General features: G+C 33.8%; 2 protein-coding genes across 2 annotated transcripts; both read left to right on the top strand.

The window, feature by feature from the left end:
- Positions 1 to 632: 632 nt before the first annotated feature.
- On the top strand, positions 633 to 1,733 carry LOC100810177 (ATP-dependent DNA helicase PIF2-like). Its single transcript, XM_014769558.1, has 3 exons — positions 633 to 786; positions 989 to 1,207; positions 1,300 to 1,733. The coding sequence occupies exons 1-3, from the start codon at positions 633 to 635 to the stop codon at positions 1,731 to 1,733; spliced, it is 807 nt and encodes a 268-aa protein (XP_014625044.1).
- A 4,549-nt stretch (positions 1,734 to 6,282) lies between these two features.
- LOC100809435 (probable disease resistance protein At5g66900) lies at positions 6,283 to 11,690 on the top strand. The gene is made up of 6 exons (XM_006600948.4): positions 6,283 to 6,535; positions 6,659 to 7,315; positions 8,143 to 8,546; positions 8,811 to 9,169; positions 9,447 to 9,673; positions 9,797 to 11,690. Exons 2-6 carry the CDS (start codon positions 6,700 to 6,702, stop codon positions 10,621 to 10,623), a joined length of 2,433 nt encoding a protein of 810 aa, XP_006601011.1. The 5' UTR covers positions 6,283 to 6,535; positions 6,659 to 6,699; the 3' UTR covers positions 10,624 to 11,690.
- Positions 11,691 to 17,061: the final 5,371 nt, after the last annotated feature.

The raw sequence follows: 17,061 nt of genomic DNA, 5'->3' as shown, positions 1-17,061 counted from the left end.
TACATCCATTAAATATCTGTTCAAATACATCAACAAAGGTTCTGACCGTATCACAGCTGCTCTTGGAAATCATCACAACAACAATGGTAACAACACTCAGGTTCAAGATGAAATTAAACAATATCTTGATTGCAGGTATCCTTTTATTCTCTCCTGATTCAATTAACAAAATCATTTAACATAAATTCATTTATTTGATCTTATATATTTAACTCAAACTTACCAACATCTGATTCTATCTTCAACAATATATGTATGCTACTTGAATCATTAGATATGTATCTCCGCCAGAAGCATGTTGGAAAATTTTTGCATTCCCAATGCATGCGCGATCCCCAGCAGTAGAGCGGCTATATTTCCACCTTGAAAATCAACAACATGTTTACTGGACAGATGATCAACAAATAGGTGAAGTCCTATCAAAAAACACAATCAAAGAATCCATGTTCACAGCCTGGATGCATTCTAACAAAATATATTCTTATGGACGGGATCTTACATATCATCAATATATCTCAAGATTTGTTTATGTCACCCGCAAAAGATGCTGGCAACCAAGAAAACAAGGGAATACAATAGGCAGACTCATATGGGTCCCACCTTCAGCTGGTGAACTGTTTTACCTTAGAATGATGTTATCCACTGCCAAAGGTGCACAGTCTTACAATGACATTAGAACAGTCAATGGTGTGGTATATCCTACATTTAGGGAAACATGTTTTGCAAAAGGCTTTCTAGGTAGTGATCAAGAATTTATTAGTGCTTTACAAGAAGCTAATAATTGGGGTACTGCACATTACCTAAGAAAATTATTTGTCAAGCTTTTATTTATGAACACCATGGACAGACCAGAATATGTTTGGCAACAGACATGGCAATGGATGGCAGATGATATCACATTCAATCATAGAAAACAAGGTCATTTTATATATTCTAAATAATTATTGTTTACTCATAATCATTATGTTTCTTATTTTACTAATCACAGGTATTCGCCTTACTGAAAAGGAAACAATTCATTTATGCTTGACTAAGATTGAGAATATGCTACAAGCCAACAGAAGGAGCTTGCGAGATTTTCCATCCATGCCATACCCAATAGGATATGCACGCAACCAACAACATAATAATCTGATCCATAATGAAATGGCATATGACAAAGAAATGCTAGCAGAACAATACAACACAGCATACCAATTGCTCACAGGTATTCATAAATTATGACATATTTGATTCAACAACTACTCAATCACAATAGTGTATATTACTATTTGTTACTATGTGAATATATAATTACAGATGAGCAAAAAACTATTGTCGATACCATTATGCGTGTAGTTAACACTCAATCAGCTGCAGTTTACTTTCTCTATGGATATGGTGGAACTGGCAAAACATTTGTTTGGACAACTTTATCATCTGCTACACGCTCCAATGGTGGAATTGTTTGTACAATTGCTTCGAGTGGAATTGCTTCATTACTCTTGCCTGGTGGTCGGACCGCACATTCCAAATTTGCTATACCAGTCGCTGCAACACAAAATTCAACTTGCAATATTCATCAAGGCAGTGACTTAGCTGAATTATTAAAGGTTACAAAACTAATAGTCTGGGATGAAGCTCCAATGTGTCACAAATTTGCATTTAAGGCACTAGATAAAAGCCTTAAAGACATCATGCACAACAATCTGCCTTTTGGAGGGAAAATTATCGTTTTTGGTGGAGATTTCTGACAGATCTTGCCAATTGTTCCAAAAGGTAAAGGTAATCGCTCAGACATCATCCATGCAACTATAAATGCATCATACATTTGGGACCATTGCCAAATTCTTAAACTTACAAAAAATATGAGATTGCTATCAAATGCTCCCCAACAGCCCAACAATGAAGAGCTCAAACAATTTTCAGATTGGCTACTTGACATAGGAGATGGAAAAATTGGACAACATAATGACGGATTTTCATAAATCACTATTCCAGATGAGTTTCTTATCAAGGATTATGATGATCCTATCCATGCTATTGTTGAAGCCACCTATCCCAACTTGATAGATAACTATAGTGACACAGATTACTTGCAAAAAAGAGCTGTTCTTGCCTCTAAAAAAGAAATTGTTGACAAAATAAATGATTATGTCCTATCACTTATACCCAATAATGAAAAGGAGTATTGCAGCGCAGATAGTATTGATAAATAAGATGAAATGCTCAATCCTGCTTTCACATTATTGTCACCTGAATTTCTGTATTCATTGCAAACATCAGGTATACCTAATCATAAATTAAAACTTAAGGTCGGAACTCCAATCATGCTAATACGAAATCTTGACCAGACTGATGGCCTGTGCAATGGAACTAGGCTCATTATCACCAAACTTGGATCTAATGTGATTGAGGCTGAAGTAGTTACTGGGCCTAATATAGGAAATAGGACATACATACCCAGAATAAATATGTCTCCTTCTGAATCTCCATGGCCATTCAAACTTATCAGGAGGCAGTTTCCATTCATAGTTTCTTATGTTATGACTATAAACAAGTCTCAGGGACAATCATTACACCACATAGGACTGTATTTACCACACCCAGTTTTTAGTCATGGCCAACTATATGTTGCACTTTCAAGGGTTAAAAGCAAAGATGGACTTCATATTCTCATACATGACAATGACCGTAATCCAAAAAATATTACCACTAATGTTGTTAACAACGAAGTCTTTGCCAATTTATAAACAGACATCCTTCCATCGTACAATACAATTATGTTGTTGCATTAATTACACCTTTCTGTTTGTTTGTTTTATTCACTCTGACATATAACACATGTACCATGTATCCTGTTGCATTCCAAAATTGCTATGCTGACTTCGGGGAATTCAAAGCAACTTTAACAAATTTATTTAATTTATATTACATGGTCAATATCAAATTGTTTATTTCTTTGTAATTTATTTATATAACTACAAATCATAGAATTATTTACGAAATACACATACAAATCCATATTATGGTTAATTAAATTGAAATCCTTTTTTATTTAATGTGATTTAACGAAAATGTTTTCGAACTCCCTGGACCACCCCCGCACATTTTGTATTCGTGCTTACACTCCTATACGATTGCTTTCTCAACTTCCACTTAGTCTACAAATAATTACAACTTCAATCCTTTTTTTATTCAATGTGATTTAATGAAAATATTTTCCAAGTCCCTGGACCAACCCTGCACATTTTGTATTCGTGCTTACACTCCTATACGATTGCCTTTTCAACTTCCACTTAGTCTACAAATAAATACAACTTATCCACTGCCAAATTAAAATTACTCCAATGATTTCGTATTCCTAATAAATACACTGCACAATTGCTGCTGAACCCTTACTTTTCCCAATACGTACACACTTCTTACAAGCTTTGTATCCCTGCTTACTCTGCTATTGGATTGCCTTCTGAACTTCCACTTTGTCTACCAAAAAATACGACTTTGTCATCCCACATAAAACTTACACCACTGAGGCACCTTTGTAATAAATGCACTAAGACAATTATTGCAGTTGTATCTCCCTATACTACATCAAATGTAATCATTATCATACATTTGTACTCTAAAATAATAATATCGGGAGACGTCAGCGCTATATACGGTTGTGACTCTTCACAAGTCTTTTTTGCATCCTTCAACAACAGAGAGTCACCATTTAATTTGCTAATTAAATCGGTCATTATATCGATATAACACCACCGCCACTTACAACACTTCTATACACATATATCTATCTATACTGCACTTCCTATTCATCTTCTTCGCATCCTGCCAAAACAAATTACACTTCCTATTCATCTTCTTTGCATCCTTATGGCCACTTCCGCATCCCGCTCCACTATTGTAATTTATTTCCTCTGCTTCTCATTTTCATCTTTCTTATATCTGTTTGCTCTGTTCCTTTGGTTACTTAATATTTTCACATTATTCGTATAGTTCCCACGCGATGCAATGGACAACATAAGATTCACGACACCCTTTAGAGTTCAAAAGGTAACATTTCACATAAACAACCATTTTCTACTTAACTGCATTTCCATTTTTTTAACTACCTCGCTTTACTTTCTTTGCCTGCAGAACCTTCTGCAAGTTCCTTACTCTTATCACAGACAATGGCTCCGGAATTACCCAAAATATGTTTTATTCCACTGCGATGGCGATATGCATTTCATTCGGGTAAGAACACATGGTACTAAATGTTTTTTTGCTTATGGCTTAAATGATTTTAGAAAGGCACACAACCTAAACGAAAGCATCATTCTACGTTTCGTTGTTGCTGACAAAAATACCACTTTCACGGTTCATATTGATGGACCTATACACCACCACTCCAGCCTAAAGCCCATTATATATAGAAGAAGATACATTTTCACAGCTGATATCACACATGATATGCTACAGAACAACCTTCCTTTGGTGCATTATACTACACTTTTTAAAATCTATGATAATTTGTCATTGTTTCCTCATCAATTTGTTTAACCATTCCTTGTCTTGATCATACAGATACTTCCTGCAGCGGCTTCGAAATTTGTCTATGGCTAAAAAAAAAGTATTACCATCCACCGCGGACTTCCAAAATCTACCCAATGGCAACTCAACATCCACAATGACATGTCAGCTATTACAGAACCATGGTTCAACTTGATCCATGACAAAAATTTGACGCCCAGAGATGAGGTAGCTTTCTACTACCGTTTTCACGAGCATGCATGGGAACTGCTCATCAGGAAAACTATTGAATGGGACAACAATGACACCGACTTTGACTTCGACGATTGAGTACTTTTATATTCATCTTTATTTTTAAAAAGGTTGAATATTTTGTGGTTTTCGTTTCCTCCTATTACCAGACAATTTCTTGACTATAATTGCACCATTGCTATTTTAATATTAACCATATTTACGTTCTCTTAATTTTGCTTAGCCCTATGTTTGTGTTTTGGTATTTATATTGATTTACTGAACTTTGGCTTCCAAACTACGTTGAAGGCCATGCCTTTTGTTGGTATTTATACGAAAAAAGAGATAGCTCAATATTGGCTTCTAAAAGATTATGTTTTTTTACATTATAATTTTTTTTTTGCTCAATTAGATTAAAAATTATTTAGGATAAGAAAAGGTTATTTTTACAGATTAAATGAAATCAAATGATCGTTTAAGTTTAAATTATATTATTCCATAATATATTGGTTTGTGTTGCATTTGCTTCTTTTTTTTTTTTTCCATTTCTTCTTTTCCCATATTGTCATTGTTTTGCCATTCCCATCCCGTACCTCTCACTCCGTTGACTATTTCTCTCCTTTGGGCTTGCTTTGTGAACTTTTAGTTTCTGTTGCATTTGCTTTTTTTTTTACGGTTATGTATTCATTGTCTGTTTACCTTTTTCAGTTTCCTTTGGACTGAAGTACTGAAAACATGTGTCAGCTTTGTCTGATTCTGTTTTGATGCCTACTACTGTTTCTATTATGTTTTTTTTTCACACGTTTGTATGTGGTTCGTTTTGGCCTTTATACGAAAAAAGAGATAGCTGAATAGTGCAACCACTAAAATTGTTCTAAAACATTATTTTTTATACATTATTATAATTTTTTTTTGCTGAATTAGATTAAAAATTATTTACGATAAGAAAAGGTTATTTTTAAATATTATCTCACATTTATAGAGATTACAAAATTATTTAACATAACAACAAATTACTTTTATAGACTGAAACATTTTTTAAAACAAAGACTAAAAGATTATTTTATAAAAGAACTTTTTTTTTATAAGTGTAAATTATCTTTTATAATAAAAATATTACTTTCATATGCCCACTAATTATGCGAATTTAGTCCCTTTTCACAATAATATACATCTAAAATTACAAAATTATTTAACATAACAACAAATTTAAAACATTTTTTTAAACAAACACTACAAGATTATTTTACAAAAAAACTTATTTTTTTTATAAGTGTAAATTATCTTTTATAATGAAAATATTACTTTCATATGTCCATTAATTATACAAATTTAGACCCTCTTCACAATAAAATACATCTAAAATAAAAATTTTCTTGCAAAATCAAAATATTTTTTAATTTATTTTCTATGATTCTTTTGTATAATTTAAATCAATTTCAAAATATTTTCAACACAAATTCTCTTTATGTTATATATAAATAGCACCTAATAAATAATATTTATGTCACTTGGCTGGTTTCTCATATATCTTTCTTTTCTCCCCCTTCCGTGTCTTTACCTTTCATTTATAAGAGTGAAGTTTCCTCAGATTTCACTTTTACGCGTCGGAGAAAAACCCTGGAAGAGAGCGAGCAGTGGCAAGGAATCTTCATGGTCGATGCTATAAAAGCGTCCGTTGTTTGAGATTCCATGTTTCGAATCGTCCAACTTGAGATCCTCACAAAAACTTGAATCAACTCTCCTCCGAACAAAAAAGAGAAACACGAAATTCATAGGAAGCATCCTTGGTTTTATATCAATTTCAAAGGTACACAAACTGTCTCTTTTCTTGTTATATAAAACTTGTAATTTGGGATACTCGTAAGCTGCAACGTTGACTTTATTTTCCTTTCATAAGTTATAACTTGTTCCTTGTTTGGTTGTAAAATAGGAACGAGAGAAAGAAAAAAAAAGCGCTTAAATTGGTTATTCATGGAAGAGACTAAACAGCGTGTTGCTCTTCAAGAGAGATTGAGGATGGTGTCTTCTGAAATTGTTGAAAAAGGTCAAAGCAGTGAAAGCAACAAGCAAATTCTGAGGTCAACCCTTAAGGATAACGCTGCTGTGGTGCAAGAGATCAAGCAATACAACGAGCACTTGAATCCACCCAGAGAAGAAATCAACACCCTTTTTGGAGAAAAAGAAAATGCAGATGAAGAATTTGTTTGTAAATGGTTCTCCAAGTGGTGTCTATCTTTGTTTCTGTGCAGATTTGGGCAGAAGAGGGATGATTCATTTGCTGGTGGTGCTGAGAAGCAAGGTCTTGTGGCAAAAGATATTGAAGAGAAACTTTACAAAATGAGAGAAATTCTTGAGCTTCTGAGCAAAAGGAGTTTTGAGAAGAATCTTGGTGGTTTTGGAACACCTTTGAAGTTTCCTTTTGGTGTTCCAGAAAACCCAAAATTCACTGTTGGGTTGGATGAACCGTTGAGTAAGTTGAAGATTGAGGTTCTTAGAGATGGAGTGTCAGTTGTTCTGCTCACTGGTTTGGGTGGAATGGGGAAAACCACTTTGGCTACTAAGCTATGCTGGGATGAACAAGTTAAGGGTAAGTTTTACCTCCTTTTTGTTTCTTTGGTGGATGATGAATGTTTTGACTTGTTCTTCTTTTAGATGACGTCATCATGGCTCATCAATCTTTTATAACTTCTTCACATGTTATCTCTTTCCTGTGCAATATTTTGTCATCAACTACTAGTTGATGTCAACCATGTGTTAATATTGAAAGAAAACTAGTAACAGAAACAGATGCCAAAAAATTATTCAAAGTTGCAAACATGGCATGCAAGTATGTCTTGAAAATTTATTGGTAATAAGATCTAGTAAGTGATGACTTGTGAAATATTTTAGATCCACATTTCTAAAGGTAGAGAGAGCAGCTTAAAAGTCCAAGCTTAAAGGCTTTGTGCATGTTTAGTTTGGCTCATTTTTTAGTAGTTATCACTTATCACTTCTTGTCTTCTTCTGTCAACTTTATGATGCAGTTTTTGAAAAAGGAAAAGAGCTAGTATTCCCCCTATATTGTTCCAAACATTGGCTAGTTATCCTTTAAGAAGTTAATATGTGAACAAAAGGGTTCATTTTAGTCCAAATTTCATCATAAGGGCATAGCCTAGGAATCTATTCTCCGCAAATGATGCTTTAACATATTAAAGAAGCATTTTCTTATTTGCCATAAAAAAAAACGAAGTATTTTCTTTTTATCTGTATTGTTTTTACGTACAGTGTTATTTACCAGAATGTTATCTGTAATAATAAATTATTCTGTTGCAATATATGCTCACAATCGACTGAAAATCATATAGATAATGCATTCTAAATAGTCCAAGACATCGAATACTCTGTGCTTACAGATCTCTTTGGTTTCACACCTAGGTAAATTTGGGGAAAATATTTTATTTGTTACTTTCTCAAAAACGCCCCAGCTGAAGATTATTGTGGAGAGATTATTTGAACACTGTGGATGTCAAGTACCTGATTTTCAAAGTGATGAAGATGCAGCTAATCAATTGGGACTTTTGCTGAGGCAAATTGGTAGAAGTTCAATGTTGTTGGTTGTGGATGATGTTTGGCCTGGCTCAGAAGCCCTTGTCCAGAAATTTAAAGTCCAGATACCAGATTATAAAATATTGGTGACTTCTAGGGTTGCATTTCCTAGTTTTGGCACCCAGTGTATATTAAAACCCCTTGTTCATGAAGATGCAGTAACCCTTTTCCGTCATTGTGCCCTCTTAGAAGAAAGCAATTCAAGCATTCCTGATGAAGAACTTGTACAAAAGGTGCGAATCATATGCGAGTTATCTGTATTTGTTTTTTTTTTCTGAAGTCATTCTATTGAAGTAGACATCACAAGATTGGATATTAGCACTTGGAATCTTTTTGTTTCATTTTGAACAGCGTATCATTGAACTTCTAAGAAAAATAAAATATAAAAAATCATGTTTTGTTCTCTCAAAATAACATGATACATTATATGCAGGTTGCATCTTGGGTGCCTAAGTCATATCAATTTGGTTACTGACTATTTTTTGTTACAAGTACAGGTTGTTAGAATCTGCAAGGGTTTACCACTTGCCATCAAAGTAATTGGGAGATCACTCAGTCATCAGCCTTCTGAGTTGTGGCTAAGGATGGTGGAGGAATTGTCACAGCATTCTATACTTGATTCTAATACTGAACTGCTTACATGCCTCCAAAAGATCTTGAATGTTTTGGAAGATGATCCTGCCATCAAGGAGTGCTTCATGGACCTAGGGTTATTTCCTGAAGACCAAAGAATTTCTGTTACCACTCTCATTGATATGTGGGCAGAGTCGTGTAGTCTAGATGACAATGGTACAGAGGCAATGGCCATCATCAAAAAATTAGACTCCATGAATCTGGCTAATGTCTTGGTAGCAAGGTACACTTACTGCTTGTTTTTTCCTCTAGATTATGTACTTATATACAATAAATAACATGAATTTGTGCACTATAGAACAAATAATTATATTGCTTGTATAGCTTATGTGAGAAGCATACGTTTATCTCGGATTGAAATTAAGCACCTCACGTTTTTGGAACTGATTTAATTTATAGGACAGAAGTTGAAATTCATAATTATTGTTCTTAATAGAGAGCATTTTTTTAATCTTGTGAGGGTTTCTGTCTTAAGGAATTAAATTCTGCTTCTTTACCAGGAAAAATGCTAGTGACACAGACAATTACTACTACAGTAACCACTTCATCATCCTTCATGACCTTCTGAGAGAGCTTGCAATTTATCAAAGCACTCAAGAACCAGCGGAAGAGAGAAAAAGATTGATTATTGAGATAAATCAAAATAAACCTCATTGGTGGCTTGGGGAGAAGTCAAAATTGCTTAAGCCCCAACAGGCCACTGCCCAAACATTGTCTATATCAACTGGTGAGTTATATTTTTTCAAAAAATGGTAATATGAATGTTGTGATCAACTGGTGAGTTATATTTTTTCAAAAAATGGAAGAGTCATCTCTTCCACAACTAATGCCATATGGGGTGTATTTGCAGATGAAAATTGCTGTTCAGATTGGCCCCAAATACAACTAGCTCAAGTTGAGGTTCTGATTTTTAATCTTCGAACTAAACAGTATTCCTTTCCAGATTTCATGGAAGAAATGAACAAACTTAAAGTTCTGATTGTCACAAATTACAGTTTCTATCCTTCTGAAATAAACAACTTTGAGCTACTTGGCTCTTTATCCAACCTTAAAAGAATCAGACTAGAGCGGATTTCTGTCCCTTCCTTTGTTGCAATGAAGAATCTTAAAAAGTTATCCCTCTACCTGTGTAATATAAAACAGGCTTTTGAAAACAATGACATGCTAATTTCATACATTTTTCCAAATCTTGAAGAGTTGAATATTGACTATAGCAAAGATATGGTGGGATTGCCTAAGGGGCTCTGTGATATCATCTCCCTAAAGAAGCTCAGTATTACTAATTGCCACAAACTCTCTGCACTGCCGCGAGAATTTGGGAAGTTGGAGAATTTGGAACTCCTAAGGCTGAATTCCTGTACTGATTTGGAAGGGTTACCAGATTCTATTGGAAGGCTTTCAAATCTACGACTTCTTGACATCTCAAATTGCATAAGCCTTCCTAATTTACCAGAGGACTTTGGTAATCTGTTTAACCTACAAAATCTCTACATGACAAGTTGTGCGAGGTGTGAATTGCCACCCTCAATCGCCAATCTTGAGAATTTAAAGGAGGTGGTATGTGATGAAGAGACGGCTGCATCATGGGAAGATTTCAAACCTATGCTTCCCAATCTAAAGATAGATGTTCCTCAAGTTGATGTTAACTTGAATTGGCTTCATACAATTTCCTCCTAATACTTGCTTCATGCAGTTCAGGTTGTCTTTCCAAGAAGTCAATGAAAGAACTAAATACACTTTTCACATTGGATTGGATTGTGGTAAACGGAAACGTCCCTTATTAATCAGTGCTGAAGGGGAATCTCTGTTAAGGAACTCATCAAACACAAAACCTTTATGAATCCCAAGTTCAACAACGAAATTCTAAATGTTGTGATTAGCAGATATCCATCCTTTTATATATCCATCAATTTGTTGGGTGTCAACTCACTACCATGCCTGAAGTATCTACTGGTATAGCATAACTGAGCAAGAATTCTGGGGTCTCATTCAAATCTTCATTCTAGTAGCGATGTGCTTGTTTCTATGTAAAAAGCTGGAATATTTTGGAACATATAATGCCATTGAGTGTTTTAGGGACCTATGTATTTTTATTCCCGAAGACCAGATGATCTCAATCATGCTGGTGCAACAGAGAAAATTTATGAACAGGTCAAACATGGATGATTTTGTTGTTACAAGGTATGGTGGAGGTTCTTAAATAGTTTGATGCATTGTGTGATAAATCTTGTAAAGAAACTTATATTTGAAAAACAGGTAAGGATTCCGATCAATGGCAGTGCAAGAGAAAATTTATGAACAGACAACTGAACATGGCTGATTTTCCTGTTACAAGGTATGGTGGGGAAAGGCTCGTAACTTGATGAGCTATGTGTGATAATCTTTTAAAGCCACTTATCATTACAAACAGGAAAGTTAGCTCTGCTAAATTTGTTAGACTTTTAGGCATGGGAGCAGCAGGCAAATGAATGCTCATGAAGAAAGAAGCTTCTAACCTTGTGTGGAAAAATCCTTGTGTGGAAATGGAGTAGAAGCAAATAGAAAGGAAGGAAATGACTAATTGGATCAAGATATCAAATTTCTACTGCTTGTGAGAGGAGAAATAGGAAGTCATTTTCATGAGATCCACCTGAAAATACTTCCCTTTTAATTAGTACAAATATTTTTATATATATATAATCTGTTGGTTTATTTGTATTTTCTTTTCCAATCAATATTCAAATTTCTCACGTTTTTTCTTTCTACCCATTCATTTAAAACTTCAAATTTCTCATTCCATTTTACTATTTTTATGTATCTTATTTCATTTCTTTTCATTATATATGTCACTCCTGACTCAACCAAAAAGTTAGTCTTGATTATTGAACTTAAAACTTTAAATAATAAAAAAGTTTAATACATTTTTAATTCCTGTGATTTAGTATTTTTTTCATATTTGTTTCTACAATTTTTTTTTTCATAAAATCTTTGCAAAATGTATTTGTTTTTTTTTTTTTTTTTCCATCTTTGAAGTGTTTTAGGTAGTGAAAAAAGTATTCCCTAATGTCCCCATTTGAGGTGGTTTTTTGTTTTTCATTTAAAAAATTTAAAAACTGCAACCAGATTTGGGTTTGAGTTTCCAATTTCAGTTATTATTTGGTTTCAGTTTTAAACAATTATAGTTTTAGTTTTAAAAAAGTTTTAACGGTTCAATCTCCAGGAGGAGTGGCTCCTACTCAGACCAATAAAGAAGACAAAGCTTTTTTTTTTTTTTTAATCTCAAAAGCATTAATTTCTAGAAGTGTAAAGATATGCTAAACTGATTCATTGAGTGAATAGGCATTTTGGTTCCGATCTTTGTAATCATTTTCTACATTAGTCCCTATCTTTTTAAAATATAAAAAATAATTTATATCTTTGCATATTAGTGAGGTGCATTGTTGACAATTTTAGTGTCACGTAGACTATTCAACGTGGCACTAAAGTATGACGGGGCATAGATAAAAAATTGAGATATAAAGGGAGAGTGAGTTAGTAAACAAGAAAATCTTTGATAACTTATCAGATAATACATCAAAGGTTCAGCGAATGCAAACAAAGAGACAATAGAGTTAAATTAATCCTTTATTACGTTTTTCAATTAATCCTTTTTGTTATTCACTCCCAAATATGAAGTAGTCAAGGCTTCCGTTAACCATGTATTCTTAAACTAGCATTTTCTCTTTTTTTTGAATGCAACAGCGAAGAAGCTTTACAAGATTTCTGTGTTGAACTCTTGCAATCAGTTTTACTTCGTTTACAAACTCACTAATTCCTTGATCCGAGTTCTTTGAGAGTCTTTTCACAGCAATTTCTAGCCCATTGGCTAATTTTCCCTGCATAATCACATTCATGAGTAGATTCTCTTTATACTATAATTATATAGATATTTTACTTGTGGAGTATTTGAGTATTATTATTAGAATCCAAATATTGAATTACCCAATATACAGATCCAAAGCCACCTTCTCCAATCTTGTTTCCCTCTGAGAATTTGTTTGTGGCGGCAATGATTATTGACAAATCAAGCAATGGCAGATCCAGATCATTCACATAACTTTCATTGTTATATTCGGCCATTGATTTCCCTGGAAAAAGAAAACAAGTATTATGTGAATATTTTTTATGCCTTTGCATTATTAAAATATAAAACTATGAAATTCTGTCAAGAGACACAGAACAGAACCATGCTATAAGGCCACCAAACCAATTTCACCGCATACTCTGAAAACCAAATAATTTGAATAATAGCACTTGTCAATGGAATTTAGTAATTGACAAATAGCATAATTCTATTTAAAAGATTATGTGCAGAACTATTCTATGCACTTGTCAATGGAGCTAAATTTGCATTCTCAAAGCTTAACAATTATCACGCCACTAATACTCATGAGAAAACTCCAAAATTTTCCATAAGCAAACAACCTTATAAGCATCAATGAGTTAAAAAAGGATTCATTTCACCCACAAACTAAAACAACAAAGTGATGCTAATTCAAGCCTTTTAAAAGCCCAGAACAAGAAAACAGAAGATCAAGAGTTTCCAAACACCCATTAAAGCATTCTTCACACAATCACAAAGTTGGGATTCTTAGCAGATACCCCAGATCAATTTCTCCAATTCCATCACAAAGTAGGAAGCTACCCACAAAACAAGGGGTTCTTAGAAACAAATTCCAAATCAATTATTCATCTGCGTATAAATTAATTTCAGAAAAAGCCATGCACAGAAAATAAAAAATGGATTTTTAAGCGAAATCGAAAAAGAGAAAGAGAAAGAGAAAGGTCGTCGGCACCGCCGCAAAAGCTCGACGCTCTTCGCCACTGTGTCACTCCCCAGGTACACGTGCTCCATGATCCTCAAACATTCCATGTCGTAGAACGCGTAATACTCTTTCTTGAACTGGAAAACTTGACCTGAACCCGAATCTGGTGTTTTGGAGGACCCTCTTGGGGTCGGTGGAAGATACCAATCACCGAGATCGTCGCAGCCGACGCTGGGCCACTCCAAAACGTTGTGTTTGTGGATGGCGAGAGGCTGAAGCGGACGCGACAGAGGGAAGTGAAGAAGGCTTTGAAGTTTGCTGAGAAATGGAAATAAAAGTGGGGCTGGGTGGTCATGGTCATACTTTAGTGCCACGTTGGATAGTCTACGTGACACTAAAATTGCCAACAATGCACCTCACTAACGACGTTACTTTAAAATTTAACAGAATGACTATTTTGCAAAACTTATGTAAAGATAGGAACTATTTTTTACATTTAAAAAAAATAGGAACTAATGTGCAAAATGACTACAAAGGCAAGGACCAAAATGCATATTCACTCCTGATTCATTTCTCACCTTATACAATGGATCAGAAAGTATGCCAAGAACAAATATTCAAAATAGTGAATACGTGGTTATGCAACCTTATTACGAACAAGACAAAGCTTTATTCGGTGAAGGAGTGAGACAAATTTGATAGGGGTCGGACATGCAACGAAGATGAAGAGGAAAGAAGTGTTTCTTTGTGTTGGGTTCATCGGAGGAAGAAGAGGACAACAATGATGAATAATTTTCAGATCTGCATCTATGAAACCCTCCGCACTATCCTCTCGCCGCTAACTTTGTTGTTGTCGGCAACACGTAGGACCTTCCAGCCAATGTCGCAAATCATGCCCTCCGCTGCCATGGTGATTTTTGACAACGGTCCTTTTCATCTTATCCTTCGCTTGTCTCCCCTTGTCCTATTTTCCTCTTCCATGTGTTCTCCTCGCTTGCACCATCTCCACCACCACCCCTTTTTCCCCCTTTCTTCATCAACAAAAACACAGACAACCCCAAACACAAAATGCACACCAAAAAACAAAATAAACATGATAATGACCTCCTTGTCGACATTAGTGACAAAGCTGTTGAAGAATCGAGACATAAGAAAATGGCGTGGAGGAAGAGTCCCACGGTGGAGTAGATCTCTCATATCTAAAAAAAAAAGACTCCAGATCAAGGAGGCCAAGCTCACTAGGGAGACGGTGGTGTCGTTCTTCAGCGATGTGCCGAGGTCGACAATTACTAATGTGGGTGGTGGCGTTGTGGTCTGTCACAGAAAGCATAAGGAGAGAAGGAAGTAAGGGTGGATGAGATAGACATAAACTGAAAACAAAAATTAGAAAACCTATTTTAATTGTTTTCAAAACATAAAGGAAAGTGTTTCAAAATTTAGGAAAAAATAATCTCAACAAACACATTTCTATTTTAAAATTGTATTTCAAAACCAAAATCTTAAAACTGACAACAACCCAAATGTGGCTTAAAGTATTTTAAGGACAAAAAATAACATAAACGCGTTTTTAAGAATTAAAACAATTTTTTTGCATGGATGAAAATGAAAAAAATATACTAAATTGTAGGGACAAAAAATGTATTAAAGCCTAATGAAAAAATCATAACATCTACATGTAAACATCGATAATTTCTTGTTGTTTAATCATCTTCTATCAGATCTTAGATGAATTAGATTTGGGAATGTATCAATACCTTGTCTTAGCAAGAACAGTGTGTAGCGGGAAAATTTATAGAAACTTCTTTTTCTAATGTACAAGATGAATGAATCATTTAAAATTTGGTGTATCTAAGACTCGAATATGATGCGAAATTTTGTGGAGACAAACATTGACTAGTGTAATGTGAGTTAGGAGTGACTCAAGCTGATCCCAACTTCAAGGCATTTATTTCATGCACTCCAAGTATTGCATCGGGCACCTCCCATTGCATTCTAGAAAGACCATTCCAGAATGCAAATTTACATTTTGGAATAGGGTTTCTGGAATGCAATAGGAGGCGTAAGATGCAATAGTAAGGGTGTAGGATACAATACCCCAACTTCAATCCACTTTTATATTTTGCATTCTTAAAACTTGGTTTGTCATCACTTAGTAATAAAGTGGGAACAAAATAAGAACAATAAAAATCATAAGGTATATATGGTGAAAAAAAATAAGTCATAGAAATCTAATTTATCATGTTTTCGCACTTGATTATTATTAATCACAAATAACTTATTTTGTTTAGTATGACAAAATCGCAATAGTAAGTTCTTTTTATTTAAACTAGTCATTGTTATAACTTTTAAGTAAAAGAATTATGAGATCAATCAAATAAACATGAGAAGTTAAGATAATTATGTATTTTCAAATTCGAAAATAATCATTTTGATGATTAATATTTGTATGTAATAATAGTTCAAAATTTAACAAATAATTAGACTATAAACTGAACTATATTCCTTTCGAATATAATTGAGTCCTTTGAATAAAGTTATAGTTTTCAATAGTAATGGTGTTTTGAACAAGTGAAAATATGTAAATTGACTGATAAGTAAATTTAAAATATAAAGAGAAAATAAGACTTGTAATGTAAAGTACTCTTAAAAAAATCAAATTGAAATGAAAAATAAGATAAAATTGAAATGCAAAACAAGATAAAATTGCAAAATGTAAAAGACAATCAAATAAATGAGTTTTCAATAATAATGATGTTTTGAACAAGTGAAAATATGTAAATTGACTTGATAAGTAAATTTAAAATATAAAGAGAAAATAAGACTTGTAATGTAAAGTACTCTTAAAAAGAAATCAAATTGAAATGAAAAACAAGATAAAATTTCAAAATGTAAAAGTCAATCAAATAAATGAGTTTAAGTTTAGAGAAAAAAATGGTAATTGGAAGGAGTTAAGAGTTTGAAGAAGAAACAAAAGAAGAGATTTGTAGAAATGTAAATCAACCAATGAAACGAAAGTGCAGAAATTGTAAACCGCATTAAAGTATGACTTCGAAGATATATGTTTTCCTAGTAACTAGTAATCATTTCCTTGTGCAACATGTTCGTGTAATCTTCACAGTCTTCGTAACCAAGGAAAATAACTATCGTTGTGCCTATTTATAGAAATAGCCTAATTCGACTCAATGGTTAATTTGCAGGATTTGTACAAGTTTACAACTTATTTAAATCATCTCTATCTAAGATGTTGGCACTTGGGTCTTCACACCTCTTGTCAAAAAACCATTGTTGACTACCATTGAAAACCATGCATCTATGTTAAGCCTTCGCTCAC

This window comes from Glycine max, chromosome 17, assembly GCF_000004515.6.
Source record: "Glycine max cultivar Williams 82 chromosome 17, Glycine_max_v4.0, whole genome shotgun sequence".
NCBI classification, from domain to species: Eukaryota; Viridiplantae; Streptophyta; class Magnoliopsida; order Fabales; family Fabaceae; genus Glycine; species Glycine max.
The sequence above is the reverse complement of the archived record's forward strand: the minus strand, read 5'-3'. Positions and strand labels throughout refer to the sequence as shown.

Coding starts and splice junctions, on each gene's coding strand:
- LOC100810177 (XM_014769558.1), top strand. CDS start 633: ATGTTATCCACTGCCAAAGGTGCACAGTCTTACAATGACATTAGAACA. Junction 787..988: donor ACAAGAAGCTAATAATTGGG/GTACTGCACATT, acceptor TACTAATCACAG/GTATTCGCCTTACTGAAAAG. Junction 1,208..1,299: donor AGCATACCAATTGCTCACAG/GTATTCATAAAT, acceptor ATATAATTACAG/ATGAGCAAAAAACTATTGTC.
- LOC100809435 (XM_006600948.4), top strand. CDS start 6,700: ATGGAAGAGACTAAACAGCGTGTTGCTCTTCAAGAGAGATTGAGGATG. Junction 7,316..8,142: donor CTGGGATGAACAAGTTAAGG/GTAAGTTTTACC, acceptor TTTCACACCTAG/GTAAATTTGGGGAAAATATT. Junction 9,170..9,446: donor GCTAATGTCTTGGTAGCAAG/GTACACTTACTG, acceptor CTTCTTTACCAG/GAAAAATGCTAGTGACACAG.